Source organism: Ips typographus, linkage group LG2, assembly GCF_016097725.1.
Source record: "Ips typographus isolate SLU linkage group LG2, UJ_Ityp_2.0, whole genome shotgun sequence".
Lineage (NCBI taxonomy): Eukaryota > Metazoa > Arthropoda > Insecta > Coleoptera > Curculionidae > Ips > Ips typographus.
Window position 1 is genome coordinate 2,688,606 of NC_138423.1, and position 21,792 is coordinate 2,710,397.

General features: G+C 33.8%; 2 protein-coding genes across 4 annotated transcripts in view; one reads left to right on the forward strand and one right to left on the reverse strand.

Moving 5' to 3' along the window:
- LOC145725449 (nephrin-like) overlaps positions 1–21,792 on the forward strand; it is a 378,014-nt gene that overhangs the window by 238,490 nt on the left and 117,732 nt on the right. The window lies entirely within an intron of this gene.
- Positions 1,089–11,293, reverse strand: LOC145725452 (uncharacterized). 2 transcript variants are annotated; one of them, XM_081974219.1, is made up of 3 exons: positions 11,164–11,293; positions 5,679–5,802; positions 1,089–1,841 (listed from the first exon to the last, which is right to left on the reverse strand). In XM_081974219.1, exons 1-3 carry the CDS (start codon positions 11,185–11,187, stop codon positions 1,330–1,332), a joined length of 660 nt encoding a protein of 219 aa, XP_081830345.1. In that variant the 5' UTR covers positions 11,188–11,293; the 3' UTR covers positions 1,089–1,329. The 2 variants fall into 2 exon arrangements, with proteins under 2 accessions (XP_081830345.1, XP_081830344.1); XM_081974218.1 differs by having other exon boundaries at positions 5,667–5,802; positions 11,164–11,292.

Consider the following 21,792-nt stretch of genomic DNA (forward strand, 5'->3'; position numbering starts at 1 on the left):
TTAATAGTGAAGACGCTTGAAATAACATTTTCAAGACTATGGTCAGTGGACACACTGGCTTTTAGACCTGATAAGTCAAAAACTTTGTAAAGATAGTCTTCAAACTGGATTTGAGGGACTGAAAACAGCCTTAAAACACTAAAAACAGTCTAGTTTATTAAGAAATACCCGAATTTTTATCACTGAGGCGTCTAGAAGTCGATTTAATAGTGACAAAGCTTGGAATGCCATTTTAAGTCTATGAAGAATGTAAAAATTGTTTTTTAAGTTTGCTATGTCAATAACTTGGTGAAGATAGTCTTGAAACTCGATTTTCCAAGCTGAAAGCAGTTTTGAAGCACTAAAAATAGTCCAGAATTCGAAGAAAATGAAAAGCAAAGTAAAAAGCACGAAAAGTTCGTTTTCAAGACAATTTTCATGAAATTAATGTCAATGTCCTGCATCTAAGACTATTTTCAAGTTTTGAAAATTCAATTTTCAAAACTAAAGTCTTTCAGTTTGTCTGGAAACTATGAAAACTGGCTACTAATATTTTTTAAACTTCTTAAGTGAATTTTCCGTTTCCAAGACAATTTTTAAGTTGGGTTGGGTTAGTTTTTGGTCTTTGACCGTAATAACGTGTAATAAAGTGCTTGTTCCAAATTTGATCAATATTGCTCCAACGGTCTGACAGTTGTGACAAAAAACAAACGATTTTTTAAACAGAAATTTGAAGGACTGTATTTTCCTTAAGAAGCACTTCTCAGGAAAATGACATAATGAATGTCAATTTATTTTTTAATTGGCAATGGATTGGTGAATTATTGACATTTAAAACTGGACCACCCTGTATTTATAACTTTGATCATGTTTACTTATGCTAACTTTTTGCTTTTTACACGTGAGATGTGAGTAGAATCGTTTTGTCGAAATTTTCATCATTTTATTTTATTTTTTGGATTGAATACTCTACAGTCAAAATTTTTAGTTAAATCTATCTCTTGCAGCACGGTTTGTGTAATCATCACACTAGATGAAATAACTGAGATAACTGTTTTACTTAAATTTCCAGTACTTCTAATAAGGGTTAATAAACAAACATTAATAAGTTCAGTATCAAAACATTTTTTAATTTCAATGTAAATTAAACACTTAAAAAACTAGCAACAACATATATACAACAATCAAATCACATAGACGCAAGATTGATAGACCTCTCGATTGATAAAGAAGATGAAAGAACAAAAAGACTTAAAACTAAAAACAATATCAAAACATCACCTAGAACAACCATTCAAGTAACCTATGACACAATAAGGACTCAATTCAGCATCAGTCTAAACGAATTACTTAGTGACCATGTCCACCACCACCACCGTGCTGGAACACGTGTTTGTATACTGGCACATGGACTGGATAAGGTTTCTTGATGTATTCGACGTGATGTTTCTCGATCTCAATTTTGACTGGTTTGGGCACGTACACTGGCACCAGCTTTTCAACGGTGATTGGTACCCGCTTCTCAATTTCCTGGGGCACCAATTTGTAGATGGGAACGGCTATCGGTTGGGGTACGGGCACTTGAACACCGTAGGGTTGAGGCACTCCAATTTTGAACACTTGAGGATGAGGTACTCCAACTGGATGTGGTACGGGCACGTTGATTTTCTTGACAATTGGCACTGGGTAGGGTTCCTCTTTGACGATTTCTCTGGTCGGGATGTGCTGGTGTTCTACCTGAACCTGGGGCTGTTGGTCGAAACCTTCATGGGAACCGTCCTGACCGTGGATGCCTAATGGTTGCCAACCCTGTCCTTCATCACCACCGGATTCATAACCTCCGCCATAACCTCCACCGTAACCTAAAAAAAAACATATGTCTGTAAAGTATGAGGGAAAGATAATAAAGAAGTTGACTGCTGATCATCAATTAGTGAAGAGGAAAGAAGGTTTGAAAATTGTTTACGCCGTTCTTGGTATACGGTTTGTATCAATATGCTAGGGAAGTTAAGGTCGTCTGCAAATAAGTGTCTTTGACTGCAGAATCTTAAGACACTTTTGACCTCCACACTCTAATAGTTACCATACGTACCACGTAAATTTTTTTCTGATTTGATATGTAAACTTAACTACAGATTATATGGAGTATCGATATTTTAAGCTGACAATGACTATAATTTCTTTGTTCAATGAAAAAAAAGAGAAAATTGATGGTACAGTTGGATGACATTTCTCTTAGTATCAATTATTATTAAACGAGCAAAAGTATGTGATTCTAAACCTAGTTCTGACCATACAGACAGAAAGCTTATTTGAAGGTGAGGATGGATTGAATATACAGGGTGGTGCAGTTTTAAGTGTCACTAATTCACCATTTGATAGCTAATCAAAAAATAAGTTGACTTGCATTATGTAATTTTTCTGAAAAAGGTTTCCTAAGGAAGATACAGTCCTCCAAATTTCAATTTAAAAAATCGTTTTATAGTTTAAAACTGAACATCCAAGACTTGTGAAAGTCCAAATTTGTACTGAATAGTCTAAAAACTTTTTTACTACTAGGAATGGTCTTATGATTCGCTTTCTCAGACTGCCATCCTGGTTGAGTGTCTAAAACTGGCATTCAAGAACTAAAAAAAGTCCGGAAATCAAGACAAAGATTGTATTGTGCATGAAACTCATTTTTTACTACTAAAAATAATATAAAAGTTGACTTTTAATGCTAGAACTGACTTTACTAAGACTAAAGAGAGTCCAAAAGTATATTTTCAAGACTTTAATTGGTGTACAACTCAATTTTCTGGACTGGACAGCAAGTCTAGAAGTAAATTAAATTTTCGGACTATTTTATTTCTAAAAATTAGTTCTCAAGACTATTATTGTAGCATTTGGTACCAAAATTTTTTACTTTTATTACTGAAGAAACTTGACTTTTGGAAATAGTCTTAAACTCGATTTTTCAGTCTTAAAAAGCACTAAAAACAGTCTGAATTTCTTAGAGGTGCTACAATTTATTGCACCTATGAGTGTAGAAGTCAATTTAATAGTGAAGAAGCTTGAAATATCATTTTCAAGATTATGGTCAGTGGACAAACTGGCTTTTAGGCCTGATAAGTCAAAAACTTTGTAAAGATAGTCTTGAAACTCGATTTGAGGCACTGAAAACAGCCTTAAAACATTAAAAACAGTCTAGTTTATTAAGAAATACCCAAATTTTTAGCACTGAGGTTTCTTGAAGTCGATTTAATAGTGACAAAGCTTGGAATGCTATTTTAAGTCTATGAAGAATGTAAAAATTGTTTTTTAAGTTTGCTATGTCAATAACTTGGTAAAGATAGTCTTGAAACTCGATTTTCCAAGCTGAAAGCAGTTTTGAAGCACTAAAAATAGTCTAGAATTCGAAGAAAATTAAAAGCAAAGTAAAAATCACGAAAAGTTCGTTTTCAAGACAATTTTCATGAATCTAATGTTAATGTCCTGCATCTAAGACTATTTTCAAGACTAAAATATTGAAATTTGTCTTCAAATTATGAAAACTTACTTCAAATGCAAATTTTAAGCTTCTGATGTCACTTTTCATTAGTTCAGTCACATTTTGGGGTTCAAGTCAATTTTTAAGGTTTAAATGTTTGAATTTGTAGTAACAAATTCTTGAAAAAGTAGTTTTTATGTCTACAAGTCAATTTTTAGTATTAAAGTCTCTCGATTTGCATGAAAACTGGTTACAAACACAATTTTTAAGCTTCTGAAATTTTTATCTTTTCTAATTCAATTTTCAAAACTAAAGTCTTTTAGTTTATCTGGAAACTATGAAAACTGGCTACAATAATATTTTTTAAACTTCTTGAATTTTCCGTTTCCAAGACAATTTTTAAGTTGGGTTAGGTTAGTTTTGGGTCTTTGACCGTAATAACGTGTAATAAAGTGCTTGTTCCAAATTTGATCAATATTGCTCCAACGGTCTGACAGTTATGACAAAAAAAAACGATTTTTTAAACAGAAATTTGAAGGACTGTATTTTCCTTAGGAAGCACTTTTCAGGAAAATGACATAATGAATGTCAACTTATTTTTTAATTGGCTATGGATTGGTGAATTATTGACATTTAAAACTGGACCACCCTGTATAATGCCTAGAACACTGGAAGACTGGACCGGTGAAATCTCTAGTGGCGGAAACATCAACAATCTCCGATATGCAGATGACACCGTTTTACTAGCAAATGATCCAGAGGAACTAAACACCCTAATTAGACACAAAAAGCAGAGAATACGGTCTAGATATCAGGTTTGAAAAAACAAAAACCATAATAGTAGACAAGGAAAGCAGTAATAGACTAGATATAATAAAAGTAGGACAAATTAATGAAAGGAAGAACAAAAAACCTTCTCTACAACAAGCTTGTTGTGGAAAAGGCTCTGTGTTCTTCCTTTCATTCACCTCCACTGTGAGAACAAAGACTACTACGTTTTACTTGGATGTACTAATAATAAACCAAGGAAACTGCACACAAGAAATAAAACGCAGAACAGAAATAACAAGGAGAGCAATGATAGTAAGAAAATAGTTGAAACTCTGATATTCTCCATATGTCTGTACGTAGTGGAATCGTGGGTCATGAAAGCAGGAGGCAGAAGAAAATAGATGTATTCGAGATGCACTGCTGGAAAAGAATGCTTCGAGTCACATGGATGGCTAGAAGAACGAACGACGAGTGTGTCTTTAGGGAATGTTTCATCTTCCTTAGGACGTCTGATGTTAAGACTATATCGTCCGCGAATCGAAGGTGGTTAAGTATCTGACCGTCTATGATATCTATAATCTATTTTGCGTTGTGATCCTAAGTTTTCTCACTGACATGGTTTGTCAAAGTCATGGTCCTAAGCACTGGAAGACGCAAACACTTTTCTTCTTACTCAAGTAGAGAGATCACTTGAAAAGACGTGTATCAGTTTTCCATAGACTGCCCATCCAAGACCGATTTTTCTACAGAGTTCACATGTTTGGTTGTCCCTAGAGATTCTGATTTCGTGGAACTTTATTTCGTTGACTAACTCAATCCTTTCACTCATCCTAGCGTCCTCCAGTTTCGCCTTTCTTAGGTCGTCTGATGTTAAGACTATATCGTCCGCGAAACGAAGGTAGTTAAGTTTCTGACCGTCAATATTAATTCCTTTTCTCAACTCGATGATATTTTATGCACAATGAGCTAGAAAGTCAAAACATGGCGTGAGTTAGAGAAAAGAGAAACAGTTAGAGTTAGTAGTAGTCAAAGTGTTTTAAGTTTGTCTTTTAATCATTCGAAGATATCAATCCTTATTAACACTATTAACTGATGTTTTAAAAGAAATTTTTGATGTGATCAACAACCTAATGAAACTCCCAATATTCAACGATCAAAGCCGATATCAGTCGACTGTTCCTTTAACTTTGGTGGTAAGAGGATCTCTGCCCCTTCTTGTTAAATGGCTATTCTTCGATGATGAAAATGGTCTGACTAAATAAAAGAATGCACTAAAACAAGTTTAAGAGAAACTACCCGCAATGTTTAGAGATACTTGAAGAGAAGTGGTAATGAAGGGTGTAACACTACATTAGAATTGTCTATATGATTAATTCTGGCAAGAAGGAAAAGCGGATTGGAATATTTCTAGGAACGCTTTTACGTAAAAATTAAAGGAAGAAAGTACCTCCTCCGTCACCTGATATCGCTCCATATCCAGTGTCACCACCGCCTTCATGTCCGCTTAAATCGTTGCCGCCATGGTCTTCCAAAAGTGATCCATGGGCGCTTCCAAGTGCTAGGACACACAGGACGATTGAACACTGGAAAAAAATAACAACGATATTCACTTTATCATATTTGCATAGTACAGACAAATTTAGTGTTACAAACTAAGGGTTTCACACTGAACCTAAACTAAACTAATAACCTCACAACCCAGATCAGAGCTGAACTAATCAGGGCCAAGTTGTAAAATCGCATTAAACCGAAAGTCCCATACTAGTGGGAGCATAACGGCAAAGTTGCAATTATGAAGCCGTAACAATGAACCTTTATACAACAAGCATCTGTTGTTCGATAGCAGCTTTCACCGAACTTGAGATTATTTTCCGAGTTCGTGTTAGTATAGAAAGGCAACGATCTAATTATTTCACGTCTGTTCATCACGTTTAAATCCTATTCGAAACTAGTTTGCTCTCGTTTGACGACGTTTTTCTCGCAGGAAAGTAAAAGTAACTTGATGAGATGAAAGTAAAAGCGCTCGGAGAATGGTGATTGTAAGTTTACGCATCGAAATTTTCACAAAAAAACGTTTAATTATGATATATTTCACTTCCGTGTTATTGCCAAACTTGTTTTTATAGTAAATTAATCACTTTGATTTACTTGATTTTGGACTAAACAATAGTATAATCAAGACTTGTTGCAGGAGTTTTATTGCCTGAAATTGTCCAGATTAACTATAATTTACTTTACGACTAATACATTACTTTTTGCTTTGTTTTTTTATTTTTTCTTGTTAGGGTTGATTTTAAGTTTTGAATGTATAATTTGTATCATAAAATTCGCCAATACAAGTGCTATAATAAAGGAAGTAAATGTTCTGGAAGCCTACTTCCAGTCATGTTTTGTTGAAAATACTTATTATTTTTTGCATTTTATGCTTTAATTTTATTTTATTTTTAGTTAAAAAATCAGTATTGTCTTAGTATTTCTATACATTTGGACATGTAAAAACATTGAAAGTATGTGTAAAACTAATGTAAGCGGTTAGAATGAAGTACTATTTTATTGCATTTTTGAATTGAATTGAAAATTTGGATTTGTTATTACAGTGACTCATCTAACGTGAACCATTTTCCTGAAAATAACGACCGAAAAATGAAATTTGTCACAGAAATCTGTAAAACTTGACGTATTACACTTAGAGCAAACTGGCTTGCAGATTCCTATCTTAACTTTTCATAAGCATAAGTGGTAATGTCAATTTGAATTTAAAGTAAAGGGTTTTTTCCATTTTTTTCTAATTTAAGTAAAACAATCCCAAAAAATTTGCTTAGTCCAAGAAAATCACAAAAAGCGTTTTAACCTAATTTATGAAAAATTAAAATGGGAATGTGCAAGTCATTTTCTTAAATACTTTACGTTTTATTGATTTTCAAAAATGTTCTGTTTTTGTTCAATACAGTAACAGTAGAATAACAGTGAAACTATCCCAAAAAGTAACATTATAAAAGGTGTTCCATGTAAACAAAGACAACATTTTCTGAGACATCCTTTCGTTAACAACTGTCATTTTTTTATAGTGAGTTTACCATCTACAGAGTGGTATTTTTTTAAATTTAAATCCAACCGGTATCTTGCATTTTTAGTGTATCTTTAGCTGTTTCTCCCATAAAAATGGGAAAAATTCTTTGGTCAAAATTTACCAATTTTACCACTAAATTCCAATTTGCTAATCGAAATTTCCTTGAAAGATAATTTTCCTGTCATGACTGTCATTAAGTTCATTAAGGTAATTTTTGATCAATGTTGTCAAAAAAAACCTGAAAAACATAGACTGACTTGTTATTTGCTGTTTTAGAAATTTTGGTTTATCCATAATAAAATAAATGAAGTAAAACTTTTCTGACAAAGTGATTTTTCTACCGAATGAGTTCCAATCTTTTAACTTTTTTCATGAACAAGTAGATTTTCCTTAAAAAATTGCATTTTTAGCTTTTTGTCATACTTCTTTATTATCTCAGGTTTAAATTATGACAAATATTGTTTTTAAGGTGAGAAAAATTACCCAAATCTGAAAATATTATTATTTTTAAACAATTTGTAGTCAAATCAAATTTGTAATTTACCAGCAATTTACTGAGAATTGTCAAAATAACTGTCATGAATCTCAGAAACACGTCTTGCTTCGAAAATTTAAAGAAAACTGGCTTAATGGTTTTTGGAGGTTAATTTAGCTAGGTAGTCACGTGGCCACTGTCAAAATAACTGTCATAAATCTCAGAAATACGTTTTGTATCAAATAATGCAAGAAAACTTTTCTAAACTCTGATTTTTGCAACTTTTGAGCATAGTTTTAAAGGACAGTCAGGGATAAAATTGCCTCTAAAACCCACTTGGAGTAAAAAAAATTACTGTTTTAAACACATTTTTGGAATCCCCATTAAATTTCCTTTCCAATAACATAAAAAATCTCTTCAAAATTTAGTATAGTCAATGAGAAATACGGTGTCAAGGTTTGAAAGGACAGTCAGGGATAAAATCGCCTCTAAAACCCACTTGCTGTGAGAAAATGACAGTTTTAAGCACATTTTTCGAATCCTCATTATATTATATATTCAATAACATAATGAACAGTAAAAATTTGGTACAGTTAGCGTGAAAAACGGTGTCAAAGTTTGAACTTACAGAAACACAGTTTGAAAGAACAGTCGGACAGAAAATCGCCTGTAAAACCCACTTGGAGTGAAAAATATTAATGTTTTAAGTACAATTTTGGAATCCTTATTAATTATCCTATCCAATAACATGAAAAAACAGTAAAAAAATTTGTACAGTCAAGAAAAAAACAGTGTCGAAGGTTGAACTGACAGAAACACAATTTGAAAGAACGGTCAGGGACAAAATCGTCTGTATAATCCTCTTGTAGTGAGAAAATGACTGTTTCAAGCACATTTTTGGAATTCTCATTAAATTTCCTATCCAATAACATGAAATACGCTAGAAAATTTAGTACAGTCAGTGGGAAAAGCGGTGTCAAAATTTGAAATGACAAAAACACAGTTTGAACCAACGGTCAGGGACAAAATCGCCTATAAAATCCTCTTCGAGTGAAAAAATTACTGTTTTAAGTACATTTTTGGAATTCTCATTAAATTTCCTATCTAACAACATGAACTAGGCTACAAAATTTATTACAGTCAGGGAGAAAAGCGGTGTCAAAGTTTGAAATGACAGAAACACAGTTTGAAAGAACAGTCAGAGACTAGATCGCCTGTAAAACTCACTTGTAGTGAGAAAATGATTGTTTTAAGCACATTTTTGGAATTCTCATTAAATTTCCTATCCAATAACATCAAAGATACCACAAAATTCGGTACAGTCAGGGAGAAAAGTGGTGTCAAAATTTAAACTGCCAGAAACACAGTATTTGTAATTTACGAGTCACCATTTACTGGTAATTAACCAAATTTTCTTGGTATCACATCACTATTTAAAATAATCTGCTCTAAATTGATTCACCCTGTATGGTAAAAAATTCAAAAATTTAGTAAATACACATTTTGAGAAATGGAACATAGATTACATCTGGTAAGTAGTGAGTATTGAAAATAACCTTTTATTTTGTTTACGGAACAGTTGCGAGTAAGCCATTAAGCCATCTTAGGTTAAGTTAGGTTAGGTTAGTTGTTTCCGTTGGTTATGTTTAATTTTCTAACTTAATTAAACAAACTTTGTTTATTTTTGAAAGTCTATAAATACGGAAGGATAACGTAGTTTTATCTACAGTTGGTGCTGATCAAGTTAAATAATAAAAAAAATATACTGGTTTTTTCGTTAATTTCTCTGGTTTAGCCATTTAGTACAGAAAAGAAAGCGAAATTTGCTAGAAAATGTGAAAAATCGATTACAACAGGTACATTGAAAAATATTTTTAAAATTGTTAAAAATCAGGAAAAACATCCAAAATCATTCCTAAATTTTGAAATTAAGTAGAACATTTTAGTGTTTCCAGAATCGTAAATATTGCATTATAAGTGTTATTATTTAACAAAAATAATCGTAAATATTATCTATAACCAAACCATATTAGAATAAATTGGAAAGAGAGAAAACGAATATTATTGCACATTCAATTTTGTGAATAAGTTTCTCTGTTGAATTGTCGTTTGAAACATAGATAGCAACTATTTTTATTTGTAAAAAATCATAAATAAATCGTACTAAAAAATAAATTAAGAGTTCTGTAGACCATTGGATTAAGACACTTTTCAATCCCGTTTGTTCCTTCCAAAACGTCTCTTAGGTATTAAAGAATTTCTTAGAAATGACTAAATTTGCAAAATTGACTTTATTGTACCATTTTTAGAGTAAATATTTGCCAAATGTCTTTGCTGGAAACACAATGTAAAAGCAGGGCCAGAAACAGAGTTTAGAAAAAGTAGCTTTTATGTGAATAATAAAATTTCAAAAAAAATACAATATATCTTGAGATACCAATCAAACCCATATGATACAAAAACTGATATTCTAAAATTTTACCATGAATTGGAAATACGAAAAAAATGCCTAATGTAACTTAATTGAAAATAGTTCAAAAATTCAAAAAAAAAACAAAACAATTTTTAAACCATGTTAGAAGAGTAACGTAGTATGAGTTGACTAATGCAAAAAGCAGAGAAAAAAGCGAGGAATCAAGAAACCTTGAACAAAATCTAAAACAGCAAAAATAATCTCCATAACGGTAACTTTTTGAGAATAATAGTTTTGGCCAAAGTTTTGATTTCAAAAATATCCTAAATACCTAATGAACTGAATTGACCAAATTGGCTTCATTTCCACCACTTTTTTTAAAAATATGAGTGTTTTTTTGATTTTCCATTGTAAAATGTACCAAAGGTCTTTCTGAAAACTATCGTCCTGCATAAATTTTTAGATCCAACTTTATGAAAATTTGCTTTGCAAAAAACCTAGAAACATTGACTAGTTTTGCACAATTTTGAAATATCTTCAAGTTCAAATAGAACCTGGTTTTGTTCTGCTTTGTATTTCTTAACTTTCAGTGGACAGCGCCAAACAAAATTAATTAAAACAACCATTTACATGCTGATTACGTTTCCGCAAACTACAAATATTTCCTAAAGAAATTTTTAATTAGAAACAAAGTTCAGTGGCCTAGCAAATATTAATAACGAGTGGTGTTTATTTATTAATAACCTAATATCCGGAATGTTCATTAATTTCCTACGATGCTCAACTGCGAAAGCGAAAATCTTAATTAATTAACACAATCAAAATTATTCGCCTTTAATAAACACGACCAAGAAATATCTTAAAACCTCACTTTATATTTTAAGTGAAAACACTAGAGCACACTATATTAATAATATTTTAAAAAACAAACACAAACACACTGTACAGTCCTTTAAATAGTAATAAAATTAAAAATAAACACTTACAGTGAATCGGTTCATTTTTGGCATATAAACGCAGAGAAGCCAAAACCAAAACTGATAATGTGACTGCCGTTTTGCAGCTTCTTATAGTGCGCCTATTACTTTAGGCGTGACGGGAATTGTGAAAGGCTTTCATTCTTCTTTTCCTTCTTATTCCGGTTCGATGTTTGGAGGAATGGAAGAATATCGTGCAGTGAACTTGGTTGATGAAGTAATCTGTAGGCCGTAATTGTTTGACGAAAATGGAATGAAGTTCCGCACCAAATTTGAATGTTATGCTAAGTGGTCAAGTCGAACACTAATTATTATTGAAATGGTAACAGTAAATAACAGTTTAAAAGTTTTTATCCCTAGCAAATAGTTTGAAAATTTTGGTCGTTCATCTAAAATATTCTTCAGATGGAAGCACTTTCGGTTATATCCAAAATAGGTGCCAACGTGCTTATTTTAAATGGAACACTTTTAATATTATTACATTTTTAAATTGTACCACAAATTTTAGACAAATTAGGTCTAAAATAATACCTTTCTCATCATACCTCTCTGTATTCGTTTATGAGATATTTTCCATTTAATATGAAACCATCCAACTTAAATTTTGCGCACGAGCACTATCAAAGTTCGTATTTATGAATCGAAACACACCAGTCCTTAATCTTGTTACAGTGACGTTAAGGTTAAAATATGAAAAACTGTGAATGTAACAAGCGTCTGTCAAAGCGAAATTTATATTTATGTTGCCAAACAAATTAATGGAAAAAAATATTGTTTCCAACTTTCGTGGAAAGTGTCTTGTCCGCACTTGTCAATCCACTTCGCGTCGTTCGTGCAGCCATTGTGCATACAAGACTTACTTTGCACAGTTGTTAGGAAAACTACTATTTCAGGGGTGGTTCTTGATTTTATGTGTGATTGATATTATGAATAACATAATCAAAATATATCAATTATGGCAGAATGATCGATTGTTCGACTTTTGTTTTGTATGCAAACTAAGATAAAACATTGTGTCAATTAGCTTCTTTAGTGATGCAAGGAAATGACAAGTAAAAACTTCTTCTTTTTTTAATGTTTTAATTAATTATTTTGACGCCCCAAAAGCTGAATAAAATTTTGTCAATTTTAATATGCAATTTTAAATGAAGTAAAAAAAACAGTTTACCTACGACCTCAGTGAAAATAGCTAATTACGCATAGTTTTTCGTTATGTAATGAACCTCTTTAAGCACAGTTGTAAAAAAACGCACAGTTTTAAGATCGGCCACAAACTATCGCTCTAATGCTGGGAAAAATTGATTTTGTTTACATTTCTTCCTTTATCGGTTCAATACGTTGAAAATATACTTTTTTAATGAATAGGTACTCTGAATTATATGAATTGCGAAAGCAGGACATTCCATTTGGTCGTAGATAAAGTATAGTACGTCACACGTGCTCTAAGGCATTTTACCCACTCATGATATTAGACCTAACTTATTCCATATCGTGCGTAAAATGCTTCTTACAGCACTAGTTACGTAATATACTATTATATCTGTCCAAATTAGTCACTTTTTTTGACTATTAAAATGTAGTTTAATAGTTGAAAATATGGTAAATTAAATTTAGGCAGTTGCCACAGTCGAAATTGTAAGAGACATGTCACGTGACATTGATGATTCAATTTTTGAGCTTGCAACGCTGTAAAGGCCAGTAGTTGACACTTCTTGTCAAAACAGTCGAGTGACCCTAAAAATGGTTTGAAGTGTAAAAATTTGGTTAATCAAATTTAGACAGTTGCAAAAGCTGAAGATGCAAAATACATCTCACGTGACACTGTAAAGGCCAGTTAACACTTCACAAAACAGTCACGTGACCATAAAACATAGAACTGTAAAAATTTGCCAAATCAGATTATTTAGACAAGAGCGAAAGCTAAAATTGTAAACTACATGTCCCGTGATATTGAGAATGCAATACTGAGCTTAAAATGCTGCAAAAGCTAGCTGACAAATGTCAAAATTAATCACGTGACCTCTAAAATGTAGTTTAAATGTAAAAAATTTGCTAAATCAAATTTAGACAATTGCAAAAGCTGAAATTGTAAAATACATCTCACGTGACGTGGATAATGCAACTCTGAGCTTGCACAACTATAAGGCTGGTTGACACCTGTCAAAATTAGTCACATGAATTTTTAAATGGAGCTAAATCATTGAAAATTTGGTAAATTAAATTTAGGCAGCTGCAAAAGTTGAAATTGTAACAGAGATATCACGTGACTTTGATAATGCAATTTTTGAGCTTGCAACACTGTAAATGCCAGTTGACATTTGTTAAAACAGTCACGTGACCTTACAAAATAGTTTGAACTGTGATAATTTGCTAAATCAAATTTAGACAGTAGTAAAAGTTGAAATAGTTATAAAAGTAAGTAAACTACACGTCACGTAACGTTGAGAATGCAATTCTGCGCTTGCAACACTGTAAAGGTCAGTTGACAACTGTCAAAACCGTCACGTGGCCATAAACCATAGCTTGAACTGTAAACATTTGCTAAATGAACCCATTTAGGCAGAAGTAACAGCTGAAATTATAAACTACACGTCACGTGACGTTGAGAATGCAATTTTGAGCTTGCAACACTGTAAAGGCCACTTGACACCTGTCAAAACAGTCACGTGACCATAAAACATAGATTGAACTGTGAAAATTAGCTAAATCAAATCATTTTAGACAGTAGTAAAACCTAAAATTATAATCTACACGCCCAGTGACGTTGAGACTGTAGAATGTGACAAGAACCCGCCATTGTCCGCTTCTTGTGTACATTCTATCAACACTTCTCTTGAGAATTCCGTTCCCTCCTCTCAAGAATTAGGCTCCTGGTGGGTGGTCTTCCTCTGCTTCTCCTGTTTCTCTGCGTCTCCATTCGTGGATTCATTTTGTCCATCGGTTGTCTTTAGTGCCATTCGTTCAGCCCATCTCCACTTGGATTTTGTGATAAGTTCAATAATATCGGCGACTTTTGTTCTGTTTCTTATTGTTATGTTGTTATGTTTGCATATCGCTTTTGGTTATTTCCTGCAACGATGGTTGCATTGCTCTTTGCGCTACTTGAAGTTTATTTATACGTCTATGCGTCTAATGACTTGGCAGATTTGTATATCGTAACCGAGATTTATATTTATTTTTGTTTATAATTCGTTATAAATATGGAAATGAAAAAAGTCTTTCCAAATAAATAATACCTAATAAATAAACTAGAATAACTAATCAAACAGATTTCAATGGGCCTGTCCCACAATTTTTTTTTATTTCATAACTACAAAGACGGATTGAAAATATTATACCCGTATTTTTTTGTTTTCAAAAATATTAAGTCTAAATAGAAAAAAAATGATGATAAAAACTACATTAATCTCATGTTTTAAATGCCCGCCGCCGGTGACGTACTACACTATCAACCAATCAGCGACAAGAAGTGAACAGTTGGCGAGCAACAGCCAATAAAATCGCCCAGAATTACGTACGTCACATGCGCGCCAAAACAGATCTTTTAAATTTAATGGACAAATTCAAACTTATGTAGGAACATTTACGACCATAATTTTTTCTTCAAGAATATGAAAAATTAGTTTTTTGATCCTATTCTTTCGATTCCAGTCATTAAAACAAAAATTTATGATATGTGGGATAGGCCCATTGCAATCACTGTTATAATAATGGACCTAAAAGACCTACCAAGACTTTAAAAACAAGTTAAAGTATTTAAGTAAGTATTCAAAATATTCAGCATTTTTATAGTTAAAAGTGATTGCCAACAACCATTAACTGAGCAATTTTCGTGCATCTGTTCAAACTGGTGGAAATTGCAAACCGATTCACCTTCTGCTTTGCAAAGCAGTGCTTTGTCAATCAAAACATTTATCGGCAATTATTGTAATGTCGATTTTAATTTGATTGAAATGGTACAATAACCTGGATATCTGACCAAATGCTCGAAGGCAACTAGACTATTTAATCAGATTGCACAATGGTCTCATTCGTTTTGACGCTCTATTGAACGAGCAGAGCAAATGACACATCACAATGACGTAGTTTGACAGTTTGTCTGTGGCTCTATATTGTACAGTCGTCTAGCCATTTTAAGGTTTATAGATGATTTACGTTTCTGGTATTACTTCTTCTTATACCATCTCCTAACAGAGGTTGGCTATTAACATAGTTAAGCACATTGGACGTCATTGAAAACTATTCTCTGAGGTTTTTCAACTATGAAGTTCTCCTTCTACTCTGACAACGCCTTCCTTCAATTTTTTCCGTTCATAATATTTTGATGATACTATTTTAAATCTCTAATAGCGTATTCCATTGGAAAAATAAGTATTGCACTAGGACACCACTAGGTTGGTTGTACATAAAAATACTAGAAAACAAAAAGAGAGGATAAGAAAGATAGAGGGATCCAACATCCTCTTGTTTCCTGTCAACATCTCCGCAGCATCTACAAGATCTCATGCGGAACTAGATGCACTTAGTGCAAAAGGTACGACACTGACAAAACAAACTTGCCTTGGTGTCACATTAATCTGACCAATGGAATACGCTATTCCAGTTTCTTATACTTTGAAATTTTGTAAATCTCTTCTTCTTTGTTCATACGACGCAGCTCTTTGTCATTTGTACACGAAATCCCTAACATGCGACGATAGCAATATCTTTCAAACTCAACCAGTTTGTTTATTTCAGCTGTTGGGCATCATATAATAGAGTTGAAAATACGTAGCATCGAAGCATTCTTGTCCTCAATTTTAAGTTTAGTCTTTGCAGCAAAGAAACTAATTGAGTTTGATACAAAGGTTTTCTGGCTATCTCAATTCTGGCTGTGACTGTTCAGCAGTTTTATTTAATATTGTGCTAAAACATTTGAAAGATTTTCCCTTTCAATTGAAGTGTTGTTAGGTTTGCATCTAAATTTTGTTGTTTTGTGATAACCATACACATTGTTTTACAGCAGATCTTCAATGCTGTCTGTTGTCACTACTGTATCGTCGGCATATCTATAATTGTTAAATTGCTGACCGTTTGCTCGTATTCCTTCGTCGTCCTCTGCAAGAACTTTCTCAACTTCTCAACTGTAAACATTGAAAAGGAGAGGAGAACAACTTCTATATTTTCAGACAAAGAGTCATTTGGATTAAATGATGAGCTGTTAGCACCTTAGCACCTTTTAGGAATGTTTATTGACATCTGTTAAGAGCTTTCCTTCTCTATTCTTCAGTACGATGGACAATTTATACTTTTGAGTTTCTTATGTATTTTGAAACTAGTTTAAAACTTCTTCATTTATTAATAATTGTTTTGCTTGTCCCATTTGAGATTAACTTCAGAATGATTATAACATGGTTTGTGTTAAGCTTTTTAAATGTTTCTTTCTTCTTTTTTTTGTCCTACTGATACTACCTCTTCTTCTTCTTCTGGTACACCCCATTACTGAAAGTTTGCTATCTATACCTCAAAATCTTCTCTATCCTGTGCCGTTCCTAGCAATTGTTGAACGTTCATGCCAATCCAAGCTCTGATGTTACGGAGCCATGACATTGTTCTTCTGCCTACTCCTCTCATTATGTGGCCCAAGTACGAGGTTGTTCTTTTCTTAATCGTTGTTATTAGTTCTCGTTCTCCGTTTAAGGTACTCAATACTGCTTCTGAGACAGAGCCATATTTCAAAGGCTTCTAGGCGTCTCATTTGATTTTAGTGTCCACACTTCAACTTCATGTAGGACAGCCCAAACTTAGCATTTAATAACCCTAATTCGAGTGTCTAAGCTTAGTTTACGATTACAGATAATTTGCTTCTATTTGTTGTACATGTTCCTGGCTTATTCGTGTTTTTGTTTCTACATCTGGTTCCCACTTATCATTTAGTACTACTTCTAAGAATTTCAACTTATGAACTTGTTCTAGTTGGGTGTTGGTTAGATAAATGTGACAGTTTTGTTCCATTTTGTTTATTGCCAGTACTTTAGTATTTTGAACATTTATCGTCAGTCCCATTGCCTCACTTACATTATTAACTCTATCCAATATGTTTTGCAAATCTTCTATAGTTTCTGCAATTAGGACGGTATCGTCTGCATATCTAATGTTGTTAACCGTCGAACACCTCTTTGAATATAGACAATTTTAGTTGTATTGCCTAAGTATTTTAAGGTCGGCTCTTGATTCCATTTCCATTTCCATTAAAGAAAACTATACACATACCTAATCTATACTATCCCAGTTATTAGAGAAGTTAAATGGACCACCAAATCAATATAATATGCAGTCAAAATGCTGCATAAAGAACAATTTTCTTCCTGTCTTCTAAAAATTCTAAGCAGTCAAGTCATGGCTATACAATATTGACCGGAAACATCGAAAATACAATTTACGTCTCCAGATTAAGCATATAACTTGCCATTATTGCATTTTTCTCTTTCTCTCGCACTCCGGAATGGGTTCACTAATAAAACTGTCGGCTTTACGATGGCGAAAAAAGACTAAAAAAATCAAATTCTCCGCTTTATAGACCTCGAGGTTTATTCCGAGATTGTTACTCTGGTCGCTGAGCTGTTATAACTTTTTTTTGGGCTCATTTAAGAGTTTACTGCCATTTTTAGTGTCATTTAACTCAACAGTTCAAATAATATCGTAAGAAGAATTCGAATTTAAGACGCGCACATCCAAAAATCATTCTTTTAAAAGCTATAAAATGAAATTCGTGCGCTAGAAACGTTATAAACAACTACTACAGTCAGAAAGTTTTAAAATTAAATTCTACGATTTCGATTCGCGTATGAAGCTTCGAGAAAATGTAATTTCGTTGGGTCAACGTTTCATATGTAAGTTACACGGAAGGAATATTATATTTGGAGGTTTAGACTGTGTTGCAGTTTCAAATTTTTGTCGTAGTGGTGTGTTATTGGCAATAAAAGCACCGTAAATAGGGCTGAAAATCTGCGACAGAAAAGGAGGACAAAAGTGACATGAACCTGCAGTTATCAGCTTCTTCTGTCACATTCTATCAACATTTCTCTCGAAAATTCCGTTCGCTGCTTTCAAGAACTAGGAGCCAGATTCTTCAAACGAAGGAAGGAAGTTACCAATGGCAGTAAACAGAATGTGACCATAACCTAACATTCCCAACGAGTTACCTCAAATTCTGCCAGCACTTTTCCTGGGATTCCCAGTCCATGCTTTCAAGGATTGAGCAACTGGTCAGAATAAGTGGAAGTAGAGGTTATCAGACTTGATGAGTATGTAACTTTTGATAGGTTCTGCTTCACGTATGAGAGACCCAGAATGTGCATGTGTCTTGTCATTTGACAGTGACCCCTGAGAAGTCCTGTCACACATCTGAGGTCCTTTCTGGATATTTCCATCAGAGACCTTGTCTTGTTCCTTGGAAAGAAGCCCATGAGACATTGCGACTGCCGCATGCCTCCGGCTTCCTCCCAAGCAATATCGGATCTTTGCCAGAAGACACGGTCCACAATGGCGGATCCGACCGCCCTGGCTAGTCCTACAATAGGTTCGGGTCCTACGGGTCTCTCTTTGGAGCCACGAAGGGCCAATCTGTCCGCCTCCTCGTTTCCCCTAACACCGGAGTGCCCTGGAACCCAAGTTAGACGTACCTTGGCCATCCGCGTAAGCGACAGGAGGTCTTCTTACACTTCAGCACCAGCACAGACGTCGTTGAATCAAATTTTAAGCAACCATTGCTGCCTTGCTGTCCGTACAGATAAATAAATCCTTCCGGCGTAGAGTTTAAAATGAACTCCCCGCATCGGATGATCGCGAAGATCTCCGCTTGAAAGATGGTACAGTGGCAGCCCACCAATTTCTCAGCAGACCACAACTTGAACGAGCACATTTCCATATGCACTAGAAATTCGCGAAAAGCGACTATGCTTCTTCTTCTTTGAGTACCTATCTGTTCCGAATGTTGGCTATCAACCCAGCAATTATCACCTTGTTGAAGGTAGTGGTGGTCATTGCAAACCATGATCTTACGTTTTCAGCCATGATTTTCTTCTTCGCCCTGGTCAAGGATTTTTCTTTGTAATATCTGTTGAAGTAACTGGAATCTGTTCGAATTTCTCATAATATGTCCTAGATATTCTAGCTTTCTGGACTTTTCCGTGATAAGTACTTCCTTTTCTTTGTTCATCCTCCTTGTGAGTAACATGATTGATCCATGATATACGTAGCAATCTACGGTAAAGCCACATTTCAAAAGACTAAGAAGAGACTTTTAAAAACCATTCCTCATTTTTAAGAATATCGCCCTGGCCTTCCCTATGCGATATCGAGTTTCCTGTGAGTGGTCCCACTTGTCGTTAACGGTAGTTCTTCCAATCCGCTGCAGACCTATTGCTATTCTTCCTGTGGCTTTCACTGATCACCATAAATTTTGTTTTACTAATATTCTGATCAATGTTATATTGTTCACTTGTTTGTGTTATTATGGTCATGATTTCCTGGAGATCTTCCAAGCTCGCCGCGAACACCACAGTATCATCCGCATGTCTAATGCGGTTTCTCACAGGCTTCTTTGAATATTTATTTGAAGTAGATGTTAACTGTTTTGAATTTGGGTTTGGACCATTTGCACGTTAATTTTTATATAGTGCTGTAAATCAGTACACAGCAACACATATCCCATTCATGCAGATGGTCCAGTTCCTGAACGGTTCAGAATCATGATGAGGATGACAGAGGGGCATAATTTCAAACAGTAATTTGTAGACGAGTGTGAAACCTAAATAAATACTAAAATAACAAAACCTAACCTAACCTAACCTATGAGGAGGTTAATAATGGCTCAAAAATGTCCGAGAACTGATATTTTTGATTCGTAAATTCAAATCATACACAAAGGTAGATTCTTCATTATTAATCTCCTGGATATGACAGTATCACAAAGAAGATTATTATTTGCCCATAACTCTGATCCCAGTTTTGGGAAAGATATTTGAAGTTACCAGAATTTCAGACAAAGTTGAGAAATACATTCCAAACTCTCAGAACTCTCAAACAAGGAAGCTCAACCACCAGTGATAACATTAGTTTCCAATATCCAGCAAGCCAAACTCTCAGGTTATGCTAATGCGCAATTTCCCTAGATATTAAAAAAGAGTTTGCCGAATGTATGAAATTTCGGTCTGCTTTACAAGCTGTACTAATTTGAATGTGATCCATATCTGATTATCATCATCAAAGAATTTTTATAAAATTTACAACTCTAAATAAATGAACTCCATTGCTGTACATTTTCTGTTATGACATTCTAACTAAATACAAAACTCAAGACATTCAACTCCCTGCATATATTTTACAATATGCAGATGATACAGCAGTAATATGCCACCAAAAGACTAAAAAGCATTGGATAGCATTGGTTCCACATGTGGAGAATTAACATCAACTTAATTAAAACCCAGTACATCATTGTCAATCATCAGACATCAAATGCATCTCCAACAGTACGAATTGCGGAATTATCTATGGCTGAAGTACTTTGGTCGATGGTCTCAGATTGTATCATAAAATACATAATAAAATCAAGGTAAGTTACTAAGGAAGAAATTGAACAGTAACAGTCCTTAAAGCCATTCGTTTAAAAAATATTAACTTTAAAGCTTTCAAATTTTAGTATGTAGTTATTTAGTTAATGGTTCTGATGAGTGGGCCTGAAGAGGTGGTAGTTTAATTTGGTTTAATAACTGATAGACCAAAAATAAGTTTAAAAGCAAATACGCTGAGTTTAATTAGACAACTTGAAGTTAAGGTAGGTGCTTTCATAAAATCTCTAGAAAATCCTCTTCTTAAAGAGAGAGCATTTTCGTATCAACATAAAATACAGCCGCATAAAACGATCTTATCCCCGGCTCTAATAAAAAGCCATTTTTAGCTTTCCTGGAAAAATATTAGGAATATAAACACGGTGCAGACATAAAACGGTTCAAGAAAGCTTTTTGAGGACTAGTCAGAAATTCGTTTACCGTCCTACAAGTTCCTCCGCAGCCTAATAAAATGTATTTGAATCCAGCCGGAGGAGCTGTAAAGAGCAATACGAGAAGGTAATGAAATTTAAGTTTGCAACCGAAAGCGAGCGATAAAAGTGTGGTATTTTTCGGTTCGAAGAATATAAAGCACTTCAAAAGAGATCTGATTTTATTAACTTTTTCACAGAACCTAAAAATCGGGTAATTCTTGTGTTTGTTTGCCTACCGATTCTCTGACATTTAATGTTTATTCTAGGTAAAGTCTAGTAGACAGTAATTCAATGATTTCGTTTAAAATTGAATCACTTTAAGGGTGCAAAGACTAACTGAGGCTTCGAAATTGCCTGTCCTAAGTATTTTTGTATTTCGTGTCAAAAAATTTGTTGATCTGGTAATAGAAAATCGTTTTGAATTAAACTGATCTGAATCTATTTGTCATACTGATGACTAAAGATGTTTGATCAAGGAATTATTTTTCGTTTTCTATGTCTCTGTCTCCTCTCTAGTGAAATTTGTATAATTTTTCTTTTTCCAGTGCATATTCATAAATGGATATTTGCTCTTCTCTCTTCCTTGCGGTGTGTATCAGAGACTGCACATC